Source organism: Crocuta crocuta, unplaced genomic scaffold (genome assembly GCF_008692635.1).
Source record: "Crocuta crocuta isolate KB4526 unplaced genomic scaffold, BGI_CrCroc_1.0 scaffold26, whole genome shotgun sequence".
Taxonomy (NCBI): domain Eukaryota; kingdom Metazoa; phylum Chordata; class Mammalia; order Carnivora; family Hyaenidae; genus Crocuta; species Crocuta crocuta.
Window position 1 is genome coordinate 12,032,534 of NW_027532249.1, and position 14,515 is coordinate 12,047,048.

The following is a 14,515-nucleotide window of genomic DNA, read 5'->3' on the forward strand; positions in this document are numbered from 1 at the left end:
CTCCTCTCTGGTAATGTGATCTTTATGGCAACACCACGGAGCTCTTTTAGATACTTGTGATAATTAGGATAGACCAGGAGTATCCCATACTTGCCCACAGTGCCAGGCTTCACCTGACAAAGAAGGGGATAGATCAGCACGAGTCCATTTCAGAAGACAAGCCATCCTTGTGATGGCAGACAAGTATGATAGTGAATGAAGGAGACCCTTTTGTTCTCCAAAAAGATTGGGAAAACAAACTGGATTGGAGCCTGGACCGCAGCACTTGGGAGGGCTCTTTATGGAGAACCACAGCAGAAAGGAATTCTCTGCTGGAGAATTCTGGCCCTTTGCACTGTCATTCCTGCAGTGTTGCAGTTATTCTCTCCAACCAGCTAACCACCAGCCCCCTGGTCAGCAGCCTCACCCGGCCCTCATCCTTCTTACTTTAAACATGTGTTATTGGAAACAGGGCAACACGAGGAACTTTGAGTTTGGGCCCTGGGGACCAAATTGTCAGCCTATTCTGAAGTTTTGTGGGATACGCAAGGACTTAACCAGAGTGATTCTGACTTCACTGGGCCCCGAAACTTATTTTCACATAAGAAAGACTGGGACCATGGAAAACACATTTAAAAACAGGAGCCAAGAATCTAGTTCAGTGGGATCTAGTTTAAGGGGGATAACCAATGGAAAAGCATGGATCCTTCAGGCACGTTCTGTCTGTGGCCTGCTGAATCACAAATGTGCTATTTGGGCCAGATTTTTTGATCCACTGAGTGTGCTGGTGGTACAGCGGCAAAACTGCTTCACTTCCTAAACTAGAATGTCTTCTCTCCAGTGCTCTGCAGATTGATTCCTTTGCCCTTCCTTCCACCCCATCCCATCCAACAGGAACAAAGTCCCCAGTCTCTGGAAAGTAATGCTGAGAAAACAAACAGTACAAAGGCTGGTAACAGGGGGATATCTCTCTCGAATGTTTTTTGTGACCATCTAGGTTCAAGGAGGAGGGGGTCCCCCAGCTACGTGAGCCAGCAGGATCTCTTTGTAGTAGGCATCTGTATGTTTGGCCAGGTGTCCTCCCAGCAGAGGGCAGAGAGAGAAAGATAAAACAGAATTCTTATTAAAAATGTCTCTAGGGAGAGAAAAAACAAGACACAGAAAGTGTGTCAAGTGGAAAGGGAGGCCAGGCGATGCCATCTGATATTGATTAAATACTTGATTAGGCCAGCAGTGAGAAAAGCACATCATGAGGAAATAACTCTGCTCTTCAGAATGTGAGCCAGTAGCAGCGGTCTGGGAGCAGATCTGCATGAATACCACATGCACAAGATGTCTGGTGGCAAACACAGCACTAGCACACATGGTCAGAATGGGAGGGAAAGACCCTTGCCCTAAGAGTGAGGACGCGTGGCTCCTGATTTGCTTTACCTCACTGGCCTCACTTTCCCCATCAATAACTCAATGACACTTGACCAGATGACCTCTAAGCAACTTCTTCACCCTAGATTCTGTTATCTACCCCAACCTCCCCTGTGAGCAACTCTTCCGAGGCTCTGCTAATAGAATGCAAGAAATAGCCCTGGAGAGACATAAAGAGCTCACCCACCACAGTCCTAAAATCCAAAAGGAATGAACACCCCCCCCCCATCAGTCATAAAAATGTCATCCAGTATTTCCAAGGGAGGTCGTTCCAGCGTTGCTGTGTCTATCATCCTTCTGTGTTTATAGTTGCCACCAAAGCAAGTTTATGGTTTCTGAACATGAGATGTGGCATGTTTGTGGGTCTACTTACACTTACCCCCTCTCCAATTCCAAAAATATTTTCATTCTGGCTGATGTAAGGGCTCTTTGTTTGATTTTAAACTGCCAGATTATAGAGAAACTAAGAGTTGATGTGTGTGTGTGTGTGGGTTTATCCTTTATTCAAGGATGATTTTTTTTCTTCTTTGGCACTGTCATGAGGACAGCAGCATCTGAGCACAGGGTGAGGCTGGATTCCAGTGAGAATGGAAGCGGAAGCTCCCACTGAGATGAAGGGTCAGTGAAATTGAAATGAAGGGATGACCAGAGAGAGTCACCATAGCAAAGTGAGATCATGGCGTTTGAAGTTGGACAGACCCAGGTTTGAAACCTGGCTGTGATGTGTGTGGGATGTCATTTCAGCTCTCGCTGCCATACCTCCTTGAAGGGCTATTACAAATAAAGATGCTGTGTGGAAAGTACCTTGCTCAGAACCTGGTACAGTGTAGGCAGTAAATGAACAGTAGTAAGCTATAGATGAGATAATTGTGATAAAAATATCCCCAGGGAGGATTTGCAGGGCCTGGCAACTGAGTGAATTAAAGAATAAGTACAAGAGAAAACTTGAGTGTGTCTTTGAGTGAGGGACTCAGATAGTGGTAGTATTTAGGTTGGATGGAAATATGGACATTGGTGCAAGTTAGAGATCTGGTTTGGCGAAGGTGGTACCAAGGTCAGTTTTGGACAGGAGAGGTGGTATGGAGACATACAGGTGGCAATTAAAGAAGGAGGATAGAAAGGAAACAGAGTAAAAGACATAGGAAAGCTGATTTAAAAAAAAAAAAAAGAGAGAGAGAAGTTGATTTTCTCTAGGTCTGTTTGGCCATTGAATCTAATTTTACAGCTTCACCTTCAAGGGATTGGCTATTCAAAGGTTGATCCAGCACGATCACCTTCTCAATAAACCTTAGCTCTTCTCATTAAACCTTAGCTCTTAGTTTCTCCAACTAAGCATCTTCTGGATCTTGTTAGAAATGCAGAATCTTAACTCCTGGGGTGCCTGGGTGGCTCAGTCGGTTAAGGATCTGACTTTGGCTCAGGTGATGATCTCACCGTGCCTGGGTTCGAGCCCCGCGTCAGGCTCTGTGCTGACAGCTAGCCCAGAGCCTGGAGCCTGCTTCAGATTCTGTGTTTCCCTCTCTCTCTGACCCTCCCCTGCTCACGCTGTCTCTCTCTCTCACAAATAAATAAAAACATTTAAAAAATTTAAAAAAAAAGATGCAGAATCTTAGCTCCTACTTCAGACCTTCTAAATCAGAATCTGCATTTAACAGTGTATTTTGTAAGCACTTTACAGTTTGAGAAGCACTGTTGTAAAGCAGGGTAGCCAGACTAGCAGTGACAGCATACCCTGGGAACTTGTTAGAAATCCAAATTCTCAGGCACCTTCTCAGGCCTCCTAAATTAGAAGGGCTGTATTTTGATGAGTCCGATGCACCCCAGAGCTTGAGAATCACTGCTCTAAGTCATGGAACAGATGGGCTGAACCCCCTCCCCTTGGGTCTGTAGCACAGAACACTAGAGGGATTGGTTAAACCCTGAAAGTTAAAATGGAGTCATTGTTCTATGCTGTTTCTCTCATCATTTTGCATTAAACACAGCTGAAGAACTCTTTTCACTGAAGAAGGGCACTATGCGTAAAATTGCAAACCAAAAGGGGGGGAGAACTTTGTCTGTAGCTTAATCCTCACAACTTACCCATCAAAAGTTATTGAGCACAATTATAAGAGATCAGTACTTACGTGCTGTTGCTCCTGTGGGACGCTATTAGTAAGACACACATAGGAAGAAAACAAGGGATCTCCCAATATTTCTTACAATGTGATTTTCACATTTAAATGTCCACTGTCTTTTGTCTTCTGTGTTTCTAATCAATTTAATGCAAAGTTCCCTTTTTATAGGTTAGTTTCTAGAGTCACTTGCAGAAGTGATGGTGGTTTATCACTTAAACTAGAATGTTTTCAAAAAGTTGAACTATAAGCAGTAAAGATTTACCTCCTTTCATCAAAAATGTCTGGTTTTGGGGCGCGTGGGTGGCTCAGTCAGTTAAGCATCCAACTTCAGCTCAGGTCACAATCTTATGATTAGTGGGTTCGAGCCCTGCGTCGGGCTCTGTGCTGACAGCCAGCTCAGAGCCTGGAGCCTGCTTCAGATTCTGTGTCTCCCTCTCTCTCTGACCCTCCTCATGCTATCTCAAAAATAAATAAAACATTTAAAAAACTTTATTTAAATGTCTGGTTTTTCTAGTTTCCTGGTTGTTACTCAAGTCACTGTGATAACATAAATAAGGATCAATGTCTGTTTTCTGTATACATATAATGTGCCAAAATAGTTATATATTGAGCATTTTAATCATGAAGTTACCTATATTTTCTGCTGTAGGTTATAGTGCATTACAGCCAGTGGCATAGTAAACCAGTTCAGCGTCAGGAGGATGGGGGTGAGGGGTATGAATGCGTGTTACAGTTTGTGGTGGTTGCCAATTTCCATGGTGTAAACACTCCCTCCGGGGCTGACTTCAAGCTACCAACAGTTTAACAACCAGCTACCCAAATTCCCACAAACTTAACAGTTGACTCTTGTAAAGCCAGTAGGAACTAGCTCAAGCATAGCACTAAAACAAACATTAAGGGACAGGTCACAGTTTTTTTTGGTTGGTTGTGTTTGAATTGCGATAGGTCAAATAATAGCTGAAACAAGTAAATTTGGGTGTTTAAAGTCTTTTGTCAGGTAGAGATTTTTACTGAAATTATAATTTTTGTCATGTAGTGATTTTTATTGAAATTATAATGAAATTTGATCTGAAATTATTCTGAGACAAAGTTATATGCATACGTCCAAGTCATCATTAAATACAACATTAAATAATTACAACATAATGGCATTATTCATAGTGTGTATGTTGCTAAAGTGGTACGTTTAATTTTAAAATACCATTCATTCTGGGGCGCCTGGGTGGCTCAGTCAATTAAGCATACTATTCTTGGTTTTAGCTCAGGTCATGATCTTTTATGATCATGCAGTTTATGAGTTCAAGCCCCATGTTAGGCTCTGAGCTGCTGGTGCAGAGCAGTGTGGAGCATGCTTGGGATTCTCTCTCTCTGCCCCTCCCCTGTGTGCTCTCTCTCTCTCTCTCTCTCAATCTCTCTCACTCAAAATAAATAAATAAACTTTAAGAAATAATACCATTCATCCTATAGTAAGGCATATGGAAAATTTATTCTTTTTTATAAGTAGGCTCCATGCCCAGCATAGGGCCCAACCCAGGGCTTGAGCTCAAGACCCTGAGATCAAATCCTAAGCTGAGATCATGAGCTGGACTCTTAACCAACTGAGCCAACCAGGAGCCCCAGAAAAATTATTTCTAATTATAGTGTTTGAAACAACATGCAGAAAAATAGTTTTCAAAATGAGATCTTTGGTTACTATTATTAAAATCTGACTTCTCTTACAGGTATCCAGGAAGGAACGCAGTGTACCAAATGTAAAAATAACTGGGCACTGAAGTTTTCTATTGTATTATTATACATTTTGTGTGCCTTGCTAACAATCACAGTAGCCATTTTGGGATACAAAGGTAAGTACTCTTTCCTTTTTCCTTCCAAATAGCAGGGTTTCTTTATGAATTTAAACATGAAGAAAAAAGACACCCATGTTTGCAAGTATGAAGTATCTCATTAATTCAACTCAAATGCAAAAGTAAGCAACATCATAAACTTTGTGTATTGAGCCTCTTGTGGGATCAGACTCCTTTTGACTCATTTCAACAATGATAAAGGTCCTCTATGAATTATAAAGGTATTTCCTCATTGTTGCATTTTCCTACCTGTTTCTTGCTCCACCCTCTTCAGTGTTTTTTTCATCTTCTCTCTAAGAAGTCCTATGGAAACCCTGGAGTCAGCACACAGGAAAATTGTACTGACACAGGGTAAGCCAAACACAGTCTCCAGAGATACGACTTACTTTACACAGGGACTGGGCAGGCAGTTCCCTTTTTTTCCTCTTCAGCACATTTACTGTGACCACTGTTGTTTATATAGCTCCATAAAACTATTGCCCTGCAGAAGTTAAACACAGAGGGAGGACTGCCACCTCAACAATACTTTATAGGATGTTAGGTACTCTTTCAGTGTGTCTGGTTTCAGGTCAGTGGAGGATTTTTGCCTGAAACCCTCACTTGCAAACAAAGCGGGTTTACCACCACCACTGCCGCCGCCACACCTATTCCAGACACTGCAGGTAAAAGGTGTCATGATTCAGAATCACAAGCTACATAAACCTTTTTACAGAAAACAGCCATGGAAGCCGTTCCATCAAAGACATGTGAGACAGGCATGTCATCTGGTTTCAGCAAGCGGCAGACGTGGGGTCTGCTAATCTTCAAAACCTTCACTCAGCAGCCATCCAGGCTGCCTTCCCTCAGAACTGACAGATTAACAGTGGAGAATTCCCACGTGTTCTTGGTTTTTAGACTTTCTCTCCTTGGGGAGAGGAAGATTCAAAGTGAATTCCTCCCAGCCTTTAACTCCTATCTCCTCTCTCCCAGTGACTAGAGGTTTCCTGAGGAAATCCACTGTGTTGAAATGAGAATGGGCTTTGGAGCCAAATGGTCAAGTTCATTCTTGAGTCTGCCATTTGTAATATAATTGTGAATGTTTGCTAAGTGCTTGCTGATATACTAGGCATAAGTTCCATGCCTAGAACTAAGTTCTCTGCATGGCTGTGTAACCTGGATATGAATCATAACTTCTTTGAGTTTCTTATTTCTTAAAATGGCAACTAATAATGCCATTTTTCAAGGTGATTGAGATGAGCAAAGATGATGTCATTGAACCACCTGTCCATCTAGTCCTACTAGATAGTGGCTATATTTCTGTGTTTCTTCTTCATATCTGCATTTATACAGCTGTAGCCATTAGAATGGTAAAATGTTAAAAATACTTAGTGTTGGTGAGGCTTGGAAGTCTCATCTCTGAGGACACACACATGGAAAATTATGTGCATCCTGTAGTGTGTTGACTGATGAATTTGAGCAGTAGAAATTTGAGAAATTACCAGGTAATTTTATCCATTTGTGATTAGTTAATCCAAGCTAGTATTAACAAAGTAAGTGTTAAGAAAGGTTATTAAATTGTGGTAAGGCAGGACAGGGAATGGGGGAGGGATCCCAGTGAGGAAAAGAAGGGTCTTTATGTCCCAGGTAATTCAGACTGGCTCTCCTCCTTTACCAAATTATTTAGGTCACTACTCACTTCTCCTTGACTTTTCCAGCAAACCCAGCAGATAAAGGAGAAGCTTGGCAAACAGCCATTTAATAAGTACCTTTAGGGCTCAGGATTATGTGATATCACGAAAGCAAATATTTACTAGGAAAGAGAGATGATGAAGGTTTGAAGAGCATATCACCATATGGGATTTTGTAATTTTACCATTGCAAAGAAGTAAGATCTGGATCTTTATGCCTTTAGAATTATACAGAAAGATGCAAAGGAAAGGAGGGTTTTGGTTTTTTGTTTGTTTGTTTTAAAGTACAGATATTTCTTCCATTTTTATGACATTTGAAAGCCCTTCTCAGCTCTGGCATGTTTTGCGTGTGCTGGTCCATTTGTCTGGAACACATTTTCTCTGCTCTGTAGCTAAAATGACGCCTTCTTTCCCCCTCATGTCTCACTCAGAGGGGAGAAGTGAGAAGCCCCGGAAGGCTGAGTTAGGTGCCCTCCTATTCGTTTCCTCAGCACTCCTTTCCCCTGTCCCACTGTATCATTATGGCCATTGGGCTTGTCTGTCTCGCCACCCAAACTATAAGTTCTGTGAAGACCAGAGACTCCTCTCTTTAGTTGGTTACATCTCCTATCTAGTACCTTACCTCATAGTGCTTATTAGGGACCAAGTGAATTTACTGAATAAATTAATGATGGATGGATGGATGGATGGATGGTAGATCAGGGCTGACTTCTGTAAAGACTATCAGGCAGTTCCCAGGGACTCTAAACCATTCTGCACTTAAGGCATTGCTATCACTCAGAGCCCTACCTGTAAGCCTAAAATCCTGAAGATCAGCATGGCCTTCTCTGTGGGTGTAATCTCTCCAGGATGAAGTGGGGAGAGTTTGAAGGAGCCAAGTACAAGTGGACACAAGATGATAGTCTTGCCCCTTTTTCCTCCTTCAGGGGCCCCCATCCCTTAGGCATCTACTGCAAAATATAAGATAATACAACAAGCAGTTTTGGTTTCCAAACATAGTCCTAATGAACTAAAGTGTGGATATTTTCCAGGTGTGTTTTCTCTTTACTTGCACACCAATTCTTCTTTCTTGCTAATAAGATTCTGGTAACCCCACATTGTAAGAGGCAGGAAGATAAGACCTAGTTCTCCCTTCCCATGTCTCCCTTTGAAGTCTAGAGAAACTCTGTCCATTTCAAAAAAGAAAGGAAGAAGAAAGAATATTCAGAGAAAGAAGATGTTTCTATGAAGGAGAAGTCAGAAAGGAAATAAAATAGAAACTGCTTTATGTATCAGAGTTAGCAAAGGCATCTCCATACTGTTTTTCTCAAAATTGTATTTTTACTTCTCCTTTTATGTCACTCAGACAGCTACAAGTTGGGATATAACTTAAGTTCCTTCTAGAGAATTTGCTGCACAGGTCAGGGAACTGCTGAGTCACCCACACAGGTCTGTACACTGGCTGCGACCATGACACTCATGAACTACTTTATAGAAAGCGTGTTCTTGGACTATTTCAGCTTGGAGCATTCTCTGCTTGGGCTTTTTATCCTCAGTCATGGAGCTTCCATGGAAGAAGCCATCTCTTAATTGCAGTGAGTTGTGTTTCCTCCAAAACTATTCCCTGAACAGGAAAATTGTACTCAGTTGTCTTGCCCAGTAGTCATCCATCTTAAGGTAATTAGGCTAAAGAAGAAAGAAATCTGAATTTTTCTCAAGAAGAATCTCCTGTAACTCAACATTCTTAGTCACAGAATGTCTACCTTGCCGCTAAGCTCTCCTAAACTAGCAGTGACAACTGGATAAGTAGGTTTTCCAAATGTGCATCAAATCACACTGAGTGGCTACATTAGAAGCCAGGGTAACACTGTACAACCAGATCTCCTGTATTTTTGTAATGAAACCTGAAACAGTGTTCAAGGTAGAAATGTCTTTGTTACATTCCAGGGGAGTGTAGCTGGTATTCCCAGAAGTCCCAGGTCCCAATGCAGGGATGTGTCTCCCCACCCCAACATCCCCTAGTCAGTCTGGGCAGACACCTGTGAGCACCAGGCAGGAGCTCTGTGCCCTGCTGCTGTTCCTTGTCCCCAGGGCCCGGACCATGAGCTATTTCTCTTGTGGGAAGGAACCATATTTAGGAAAAAAGAATAGTAAATAAGAGGCAATGTGGAATTATAGGGAAAGCATGGGTTTTGGAATTAGATCTCCTGGCCTGCCAGCCCCACTAGTCATTTACAAGCTGTGTAACTCTGGGCAAGCTACTGAACATCTCTGAGCCTCAATTTCTTCATCTATAAAATAGCAGTTTTAAGGATTAACTGCAGTGATGGTACAGTGCACCTCTCAAAGAGTAGGCCCTCAATAAATAGAGGCTGTTGTTGGTGTTCTTATTGGTGTGGTATGGAATCCAGTCATCTGGGAAGGCTTAGTGCAGTTGGGGTGGTCATCTTGGAGTGGACCCTGAAGGATGGGTAGAATTAAAAGACAGGGAGGTTGATGGTCCAGACCAAGGGATGGTGCCAAACTGCTTTTGTAGAAAAGGGATTACTGTCAGATTATCCTAGAGAAATAGGCTTTGGGTACTTGAAGAGGGCCAACCCTTTAGGTATAATATCTGAAGCAGCGATAAAGGGGAGCCCATGAAAAAACAGACTGCTAGGAGCTCTTCTGTTTTATGTTTATTTTCCTCACATGAGAAGGATCTGCATCGACAGACTAAGAGTTTCTAGTCTAAGAGAGGATGGCTCTGCCACTGTTTTCCTGGCTGACTACTTGCGCTGATAAGTTAAAAGTAAATAAAAATCGATGAAAATGCTGTGTGCTAATATAGCAGGTGTTGGTTCTGGATGTCCATCAGCCAAGTATGTTTATGCAATACCAAGCTGCTAGCTTTGCAGCCCAGAAGTTTGCAGCTTTATACCCAGATCCTATTTTTAAACACAGACGCACACACCCCAGTGCGTGTAACCAGTTCATTAGCACTTGTGGCCAGGGCAAATAGCTTCCTTGCTGTGCAAAAGAGAAACCTAACAGGTTTGTTATTTGTTTGTAGAGAATGTATTTATTTCCTTTGCGCAAACCTGAATTATCTGTCCATGAAAGTTCTGTGTTTTTTAAAACTAAAATGGAAGAAAAATTAGAGAGGATAGAAAAATAACTGCCTGTCAGCATATTTAGAGGTTTCTTCGGCTTCCGGGGAAAAAAGGGCAGGACTTAAGATCCTGTGTGTGGTTTGAGGACAGACTGAGGCTTGTGTTTTGATTCGAGGATCAAAACTGAATCTTAACTCATAAACATTTTATACTTTATTTTTTAAAAGCTTAATTTTGCTAAAATGCAGATGAAACATTTTGTTCAGAGTTTCAGGGATTTATGAATGTGCATGCCTATCTAACAATCCTAAGGTACAGATTATTATAACTATACCTCTCTTGTCTATATAGTCACTTAAAAAAAAAATCATCATTCAACCGGATGTTGTACTCATTGCCAGTGCTGAGGCTTCCCTGGGGTGGCTGGTTTGTGTGTCTAGCTCAGCCAGTTTTTCACAGGCTTCAGTTTCCTGCAGGCAAACTCTCACTTATTTAAATAAAGAGCATAATAAACAAATATGTGTTGAATGCCTACTAAGTGCCACCCACTAAGAGGTACGGATAAAACTGAATACAAATTTTCCGGCCTTAAAGGATCTAATAGAAAACAAGCCATGATAACACAGTGAAGGAAGTTCTACAGTAGGGAAAGGGCTACTTGCCAAAAGAATTCTGCAAGATGCCCGGCAGCAAAGATTTCCCACAGGAAGTAATGAGTTGAATCTTGAAGTAGGGGTTAGTGTGGTGGAGAGTCCAGGGAAGAACATTCCGGGTAGAAAGAAGCGCACATGGAAGGGCTTGGGTGAGAAAGTATTTGGTACAATGCACACATTTCTTTCATTATAGCCACACTGTAGAAGCTTGAGGGAGAGCAGGCAAGGTTCTCCAGGGAAGGTGCTATGCGCCACAGGGCTGGTTCAGTTTAGGTCATACAGACACATGGAGTGTACTTTGCTTCCTGATAGGAGCCAGGAGAATCTTCTCACACAGTCATGCATGGGTGGGACACTTGATAAATAAAAATAAACTAGCTCCACTGCCTCACAATTAATAGACAAAATGTATTCATGCTTAAAAAAAATAATAAAGTCCTTATTTTCAGAAAACCATTGATACCAAGAAAGACTCGATATCAAGCTGCTAGAGGTTGGATCTCACAGGAGTCACTTCTGGTGAAATACAATCTTAATAGATACTTTAGAAAGAAACCATATTCACAACCATAGAGAATGACTACCTTCTGAGAACAAAGATAACAGAAGCTTTTATTTAACATTGTATCACTGACTCTTTCTCTATCATGTACAATCAAGAAAATGCTTAAAAAATTTAAAAAAAGGAAAAGTCTTCTTCATAGATCGTTGTTTGGAAACCTACTTAGGCATCTCCTTGGGAACTGATAACTACAGATTCACTTGTCACTAAGGAGAAGCAGATTTTTCAGGCCTCCTGAAAGAGAGTGGCTAACACTGTGTCCCTTCTGCAAAGACTGTTTATAGAATTTAAGCTAGGTGAAGATGTGGTTTATCTATACAATGGAATACTACATGGCAATGAGAAACAATGAAATCTGGCCATGTGTAGCAATATGGATGGACCTTGAGGGTGTTATGCTTAGCGAAATAAGTCAGGCAGAAAAGGACAAATATCATATGTTTGCACGTATAGGTGGATTAAGAGGAACTTAACAGAGGATCATGGGGGAGAAGAAGGGGGGAAATGGTGGGGGAAAGGGAGAGAAGCAAACAATGAAAGACTCTTGAATGCTGAGAACAAACCGAGGACTCATGGGTGTGGGAGGGGGAAGAGGGAGATGGGCATGGAGGAGGGCACTTGTGGGGATGAGCACTGGGTGTTATATGGAAACCAACTTGACAATAAACTATTTGTAAAAAAAAAAAAATTTAGGCTAGGTGTTCTTTGCTATGGACTCTCCTTCCAGATAACTGAGTACCACCTTCCAGGAATGGTAGGGAGTCTGATGAATGATAAGATTTTGTAAATGATCAGTGTTATACCTCTGACTTTTGGAAGTTACTAGAAAAAATAATACAGATTGAAAGCTTATATAATACATAAAAATTAAAAATTAGTTTCAAATAATGTCTAGAACATCTGAGGCAATACAGAATCATAAGAACAGTTAAGAACATATGGTTCTCAACCAAATAAACTATCACTGGGTTTTGTGACAAGTAAGTTATTTTTCTAAAAGAGTGGCTTTTTCCTGATATTTGATTTCATTTATACTCTGTGTCAGTCTGTTTCCTGTATTCTGTAATGAAATGGCCTTTTGCTGAAACTGAAAAATAAATTATGAGGTGTATGTACTAATCTAATTTCCAAATCTTAGTTGTAGAAAAAATGGACAATGTTACAGGTGGCATGGAGACATCTCGCCAAACCTATGATGACAAGCTCACAGCAGTGGAAAGCGACCTGAAAAAATTAGGTAATCTGCAACAAGTATGACCCATTAAACTAAATCCTCTAATTCTTTGTTAAATGACCAAAGCTTTTCAGAATGATGTTGCTAGGGGTGCCTGGGTGGCTCAGTTGGTTAAGCATCTCACTTCGGCTCAGGTCATGATCTCACGGTTCATGAGTTCGAGCCCCGCATTGGTCTCTGTGCTGACAGTTCAGAGCCTGGAGCCTGCTTTGGATTCTGTGTCTCTGTCTATCTCTGCGCCTCCCCCACTTATACTTTGTCTCTCTCTCTCTTTCTCAAAGGTAAATAAACAAAGTTAAAAAAATAGAATGATGTTGCTGTAAACTCACATTCACCCAGAGGACATTAAATTTTTGTGTTGTGTGTTGAATTTTTCCTTATGATTTAATTTAAAGACGTCTACAATTGAAAGTTAAAAAGAAATTTTAGATTTGGATTCTCCCCACCCCCCAAAACTACTCTATGTGTCAGTTGAAATCTGAGGACCAGGAGCATCTAGGTGGCTCAGTCAGTTAAGCATCCATCTTTGGCTTAGGTCATGATCTCACAGTTCGTTGAGTTTGAGGCCCATGTCAGGCTCTATGCTGACAGCTCAGAGCTTGGAGCCTGCTTTGGATTCTGTGTTTCCCTCTCTCTCTCTGACTCTTCCCTGATTGTGCATGTTCTCTCTCTCTTTTTCTCAAAACTAAATAAGCATTTAAAAATCTGAAGACCAATCCGGGGCGCCTGGGTGGCTTAGTCGGTTAAGTGTCCGACTTTCGCTTAGGTCATGATCTCGCGGTTCGTGGGTTCGAGCCCTGCGTCGGGCTCTGTGCTGACTGCCAGCTCAGAGTCTGGAGCCTGTTTCAGTCTGTGACTCCCTCTCTCTCTGACCCTCCCCTGCTCATGCTGTCTCTCTCTCTCTCTCCTAGAAATAAATAAAACATTAAAAAAAAAAATTAAAAAATCTGAGGACCAATCCTGATCAAAAAGAACCACAAATACACTTTAATAAAAGCTCTTTTAGAAAATGTCCAGTAAATTCCTATTTGAAATGCTGTAAACTACATTGAATAATTATGGAAATTAATTAAAAAAAATTTTTTTTACAAATAGTTTATTGTCAAATTAGTTTCCACATAACACCCAGTGCTCATCCCCACAAGTGCCCTCCTCCATGCCCATCCCTCTCCCCCCCCCGACATCCATCAGTCCTCAGTTTTTGTCAGCATTCAAGAGTCTCTCATGGTTTGCCTCTCTCCCTTTCCCCCACCATTTCCGCCCTTCTTCTCCCCCTTGTTCCTCCGTCAAGTTCCTCCTAATCCTCCTATACGTGCAAACATATGATATTTGTCCTTCTCTGCCTGACTTATTTCGCTCAGCATAACACCCTCAAGGTCCATCCATGTTGCTACACATGGCCAGATTTCATTGTTTCTCATTGCCATGTAGTATTCCATGGTATAGATAAACCACATCTTCTTGATCCATTCATCTGTTGATGGACACTTAGGCTCTTTCCATGTTTTAGCTATTGTGGAGAGTGCTGCTATGAACATTGGGGTACATGTGCTCCTATGCCTCAGCATTTCTGTATCCCTTGGGTAAATTCCTAGCAGTGCTATTGCTGGGTCATAGGGGAGTTCTATTGTTAGTTTCCTGAGGAACCTCCACACTGTTTTCAAGAGGGGCTGTACCAGTTGGTGGGAATGTAAACTGGAAATTAATTTTTTAAAAATGAAAGATTCCAGCTTGTTCTGTCCTTGGATTTTTTGTTTCCATTTTTAAAGGAAGGAATTAATGGTAAATTTAATAAACAGATTTTTTTCCTTCTTGACACCCTGCCCAGTGCTCTAGAATCTGGTGGATTCTCCTCCTCCTTTGAGAAAAGCACTTACAAAGTTAGCACCATTTCCACTTACCCCAGGACCCAGTTTTAACAGACACACGGGTTTTGCTAACGCAGAGCAGTCTGCATATACCACCATTT

The 14,515-nt window shown here is 41.6% G+C and overlaps 1 protein-coding gene across 1 annotated transcript in view; it reads left to right on the plus strand.

Moving 5' to 3' along the window:
- Positions 1-14,515, plus strand: part of COLEC12 (collectin subfamily member 12) — a 200,939-nt gene that overhangs the window by 145,110 nt on the left and 41,314 nt on the right. Inside the window, exons 3-4 of the mRNA XM_077778209.1 lie at positions 5,237-5,359; positions 12,451-12,549. Coding sequence (XP_077634335.1) covers positions 5,237-5,359; positions 12,451-12,549 — 222 coding nt within the window. The remainder of the gene's footprint in view (positions 1-5,236; positions 5,360-12,450; positions 12,550-14,515) is intronic.